Below are 6,000 nucleotides of genomic sequence, written 5' to 3'. Positions count from 1 at the left end.
AAGGCCTTCAAAATATAACTCTCAAACACAATATTAAAAGTTATATATTATCAAAATAATAGTGATAAATTATTAAAATATTCTCAAACCTATATGATTTTGAAAAACTAATACATTTCGTATCTCCCGTCTCCACCTATATACCTCTCTTCTTTCGGTGCTCTATTTGTTCTCCCTCTCTTAGAATTTATACTAATAAAATATAATAAAGTTAATACAACAAATTTTATATATAGATAAACTATCTAATGTCGAAGGATCAACTAACTAATTTCGAACAAACAAACTCTAACATCCTAGTTAACAACTCAACTGCAGACTATTAACAAAATTTTACCTGTTAACCATTGATATGTGATATAGTGTGATACTATTTTTTAATTGTGAATTGTTTTAATTAATATGTGTATCTTTTTTGGAGTGACACGTAAGAAAATTGATGCATTTTTCAATAAGAAATTTTTTGACAAAGATGAAAATCGTAAAATGAATACATTTTATTTGATTGAATTGTGTGAATTTCTAAAAACTTGTGTGAATTGTGTAACTTGTGAAAATTGTGTGACTTGTGAAAATTGTAAAACATGTAAGAATTGAAATTATAACCTTTTCAACTTATTTACTATGTCTGAATTGTGTAAAACTCTAAAAAAAACTATATAACTTTTAAGAATTTCAATTATAATTTTTTAATTAATATTTGTCGCTCCCTCCCTGCTCCCCCGATATTTTGTGCAAGATCCGCCACTTGATGCATATAATTAGTTGGTAAAGTGTAAGACTTTAGATATGTTTGCCTCGGTTCAAATCCAAGTTTTAATTTTACTAGAATTAAACTTGCGTGTTGCACATATAAGTAGAATATATAAATTGATTAATTCTAAAAATGTTAGAAATAAAATATGAAAGTTTATAATGAGTATTGCAAAGAGAATGTTCATAGCACTTATCTTGAGATTAAATTGATTAATTATTAGTAAGTAAACATTTGAATGTGTTGTCTATATAGGTTTTATTTATTGTTGGTATTTTTCAATTTTTAAAATTATATTTTTCTCTTCATTACATGTTAAGATTTGTACTATATTTTTGTCATAAATTTAAAATTGTTATTTGTTCACTTATTTCATAAGTCAATATTTCTGAATTGAATAATATTAGAATTGCCAAGAAACAACCCACTCAAATTGGCTGCACAAGCCAATCTAATGTTTCTTTCAACAAAAATTTGAAAACAAAAGAAAAATTATATTTATTAATAAAAAAACTAAACATTTTGTCATCAGTTATTACAATCTATGAATTATTATTTTTTCAAACATCATTGAAAAAAAAAAAAGCTTAACAAATAACTGACTACCAGTGTCTATGTCATTGTTAAATGACTTTTCACTTATTCCTTACTTATTATTCTTTTTTAAACAAATACAAGACTAAGAATAGTAAGGTTCTACACAAGTTTTCTTATTAGATTAGATACTAAAACACATTCTACATTCAAACTAACATAAACATTCAAAACTACATAAATGCCTAATAACATATTCTACAATATACACATTACCATATTACAAGATTACACAAAGGATTCATTGCATCATAGAGTAGTACCTAATTACAAACTCACCTAACTATACAATATTTAACTTAGTTCACTAAAAGATTTATTACACATTGGTATCTTAGTTCCAAAGTATTGGCTACAAACACTTGATGACAAAGCCATCTTTGAAATATCATGTTTCTTATTTGCTTTGTCATTAACTTTAGCAACAACACTATGTTCTTGTGTAATAGCAAATTTCTCCGGCGATGATAACACGCTGCGTCCCTCGGAATCTTCGTGTGTGACATCGATTTTCTTACCGCGTTCTTCAAAGGTTTGAATGTCTTTAGAGGTCTCAAATGTTACTCCGGTGAGTGTTTGTATTGCAAATGCGATACACGGATCAGTTAGTATTTCTTTGAGGGGGAAGTCGCAGTTGTAATCTAACTTCGCATCGATGTTATCTACATTTTCGAGGATACTGACACACTCTTCCTCAGTACTAGCTGAATTGTTCTTCATTGTGTTTTGAATACTATTGGCATTGAACTTAGTTTTTGACGCATCATTAGCCGGTTTCGCTCGATCATTACACAAGCTATTGAACTTAGTTTCCTCCTCTTCTAATTGTTTTACCACGTCTCGACGAGTTCTACTTGTTTTAAGTTCTTGAAGTTGATCAACCATAATTCCAGCTAGACGCTTTGAAGTACGGCGAGGAAAATTGTTAACACTCTTGTGCTTTTTCTTGAGCTTGTGAATTCGGGCTTTAGATGTTTCGGTTTCATGTTTTGTCTCTGAATTTTCTTGAAATTGCTTCTCTTGGACATCTTCATCTATGCAACATGAAACTATAGAGCTTTCGGCTAAACCAATCTTCCCTTTTTTCTGATCTGAATTTTGAAAGATCTTTATATACTAACATAGATAAAGAAAAAGATATGATAAATAAAAAACAGATTTAGCCTCACATTACCTGAGTTCTGACTCGAGCTAATCGATAATGTTGATTTCATAGTTTCATCGGCTGACTGCGAAGAAATCATAGACAGGAAATACTTATTTAGTGATAATGTGAATCACTATTTGGAAATCTTTTATGACAATAATATTCAAGATAAACTTGTGAGGCATTGCTTACCGAATCGCTTCTAATTGTTTCTTCTGTAGTTGTTGTTCCGGTCTTTTTCATCGTTCCGGATGATAACTCTTCTGCAATACCCTTCAAAACTATATCCTAGATTGCTTGAATAACCAAATATTTCCCACATAAGTTAATGTAACCAAGTAGAAATTGAAAATTAAATAATGCCATAAAAAGAAGATTTTACTGACAGACATTGTTTGAGATTCTCTCGAAGCTGGCTTTGATCTGAGTCGTGTCAAGATATCGAAGTACTCCGGCCATGGAATTGAATTTTTGTTCACTTGAAGGAGGAAAGTAATACTGCAATAAATTTAATATGAATTGAGTTCAATCATCTTAGATAAACAGTTTCTATAACTATATGTCTCAAAGAAAGTTTAAGTCTTGAACGGTTTTTACCAACAATCGTTACCAAATAAAAGACACTAAAGTCGAAGTCTATGTATATCTATGAAGCATCGGTACTAACACAGACATCAAATACGACCTTGACACGTTTACATCGGTAATAATTTGAGAAAATTAATTAATTGAATGTAATCAAAGCGTCGGCGTCGGACACCGAGACACGCATTCGATCATAGGTGTCGATGCTTCGGTGATGTATATTCATTTCAAATAAAAGAAAATATAGATGTTAACATTATCAGTAAATAAACAAAAATGAACTTGGAAATGACAATGATTCCAGTCCTAGAACTCTAACATGGATTGAACTTTGTTTCTAAAATGTTGAAAAAAAGAAACTAACTCCAAATCATAGTTCTAAATTGTGGCCCGCAACTGCAATTGTAGAAACAATATAAAGGTTTTAAATGTCTCTAACTCTCTGCAACGACATCGCAACCACAATTGAGGTTGCATCAGCCGAATTTGTGTGCGTTTTGCCAAATATCAAGGTTCGCAACATAATCGCAATTTAGAATCATGCTACCAATCTGGTATTCACATCATCACTAATAAAATGGAAACCACATCTCACTTGATCTTCTGTCGCTTCAAGGAAAGGTAAGAGAAAGACGTTAAGAGCTACCAAATGAACCTAACAATAATTCAAAACCAGCTAGAATGGCAAAGTTCATTCCACTTAACAGAAACATTTTATCTCATAACAATGCTGATTGCAGAAGCTTCATCACATTGACATATTCTGTCTATAAACTTGTAAAGCATTTTCACATGACACTAACCTCAACTAGTCATAGAAATGAAGTCTTTAACTAAAGATTCATTTCCTCTTGAGCCACTTATAAATATATATAGCACTGACACTTCAGATTAAAAATGTATTTAGTGTTCGACACATGTCACTGTCAAACACCAACACAACACAGACAACACAGACACATATGGTTACACTCAATCACTTTCATTTTCTCAAATTATTATCAGTGTTTGTGTCATGTCTAGTACCTGCATATGTGCTTAATGATTGTGTCAGTGTTTCATAGCTTATAGTCACACAAAAAAGCACACCCATTTGACTATCCCCATTTAAAAAGCATCAATAAAGAACATGAATTTGTTGGAAACATAGTCCAAACATTCCATAGAAAACATGCAAATTATAGATAAAAGTATCAAACCTCAAATGCCAACCAAGTTACATACCCAACCAAAATACAAAACAAAATCTTCATCAATATTCATTACAACCCCTAATCTCCAAAACCCATCTTCAAACTCTTCTAAAAACTTAAGCAACACTAAATATTGGGGAAAAAAACTCAAGTCTCACATTGAAAACTCAGATCGAACTCTAAAAGAGTTTATAAAAAGTAACACTCTCACTTTACAAGTCAGTCTTATAAAGATAAACTAGACCAAACATAAAAATCTAAAATGGTATCAGAGAGAGTCAGGTCTTAATGTTGAAAAATAAGACAAAACATGCCACCACCTCAACAAGACTACTAAAGCCATGTGTAACTAAAAAACAGAACAAAATGGTAAAACTAAGTCACAAAATCTAACATTTGGGAAAAACAGCATGGTTAGAAGAAAAAGATTAATCATTGGTTGGTCAAAGTCAAACCTTCAAATAATACTATTTATTATTACCTTATCTTTCTTACCATTGTCTCTCACTTTTACTTTCACAGTCCAACCTGGTGGTAAACATGCATCGTCCTCCATTGCTCCGGCGAGTCTCCGGTGACCGGAGAATCAATACTTGTGTGTTTGTGATACTGTGTTTGCCTAGTATATGGAATGGAACATTCAGACAAAAAGTTAAGAACAGAATGTTACATAGTTGCATGGCCACGTGGTGGTGCCTCACGAACACACATTGCTTCCATTTTTGTATCTGAATTATTTTAATTATAAAATCATGTAGAGATTTAAATTGATTTTATATTGGGTTACGTGATGACAAAAATTAATTTTAAATAAATTAATTTTATAAAATTATTTTTATTTGATTAATTAAATATATTAAAAAAAATTATAATTTTAAAATTAATTTTGACTGTTTTAAATATAGAATATCAAATGTAAATTTTAACATGTTTAATTGTTTTAAATAAAATAAATATTGTCGTTATAATTTATTTTTTATTTTAATAATTAATTTTTGTTTGAAGTTAAAATTTGAACTTTTTTATTCTATAATTCATATTTACCTTTTGAATTTATATTCACTTTTATATGAATTATCTAAACATATAAGTCACTTTATGTGTTAAGATTAAATTTTCAATTAGTTTGTTACAAGACAAAAATAACTTATAGTGTTTGCTGTGATTCCACCAAAACTAGAAATCCAAGCTTCTACTTAGATGTGGAAAATTTGTCGCAATTTTAAGATAAAATGATTTGAACTTTATATTATGATATATTAAACTAAATGTGTTACTTATAAATTAAACTATATTATATATAATTTGGACGTTGTTCGGTTTTTTTTTTTTTTTATTTCAATACGAACTTTTTAGAATGTTTGAACAAAGTTTTAATATTTGAAAATTTAAAAGTTTATAAGAATAATGTATTGTGTGAGAAAAAAAGGAATAAATAGAATAAAAAATTAAAAAAATTATAATTAAATGAGTGATTTTCACTTTAAAAAATACAATTAAAAAAAATGAATAATTATTTATATAAATTTTGTTTTGCTTTAAACAATTGATCATTATAAAATACTTCATTCATATAAAAAAAAATAGAATATATGTTTTATAAACATTGACTTTTTTATACATTAGTAAGTATTGTTTTGTATATGATCAGTATTTTTATTTTTGTTTAATTTTGTATATTGAGTGTACTATTATTTATTTTTTGTTTTTGACTAACTGAATATTTC

The 6,000-nt window shown here is 28.9% G+C and overlaps 1 protein-coding gene across 3 annotated transcripts; it reads right to left on the bottom strand.

Annotated features, from left to right (window-relative positions):
- Positions 1-1,500: 1,500 nt before the first annotated feature.
- On the bottom strand, positions 1,501-4,892 carry LOC105851262 (uncharacterized). 3 transcript variants are annotated; one of them, XM_027330939.2, is made up of 5 exons: positions 4,280-4,709; positions 2,886-2,993; positions 2,688-2,783; positions 2,523-2,577; positions 1,501-2,439 (listed from the first exon to the last, which is right to left on the bottom strand). In XM_027330939.2, the coding sequence occupies exons 1-5, from the start codon at positions 4,331-4,333 to the stop codon at positions 1,643-1,645; spliced, it is 1,110 nt and encodes a 369-aa protein (XP_027186740.1). In that variant the 5' UTR covers positions 4,334-4,709; the 3' UTR covers positions 1,501-1,642. The 3 variants fall into 3 exon arrangements, with proteins under 3 accessions (XP_027186740.1, XP_027186741.1, XP_012567377.1); XM_027330940.2 differs by lacking the exon at positions 4,280-4,709 and adding an exon at positions 4,769-4,892 and having other exon boundaries at positions 1,503-2,439; XM_012711923.3 differs by lacking the exon at positions 4,280-4,709 and adding an exon at positions 4,755-4,887 and having other exon boundaries at positions 1,503-2,439.
- Positions 4,893-6,000: the final 1,108 nt, after the last annotated feature.

The sequence above is a fragment of the Cicer arietinum genome, chromosome 8 (genome assembly GCF_000331145.2).
Source record: "Cicer arietinum cultivar CDC Frontier isolate Library 1 chromosome 8, Cicar.CDCFrontier_v2.0, whole genome shotgun sequence".
Taxonomy (NCBI): Eukaryota; Viridiplantae; Streptophyta; class Magnoliopsida; order Fabales; family Fabaceae; genus Cicer; species Cicer arietinum.
This window is presented reverse-complemented; position numbering and strand designations above follow the sequence as displayed.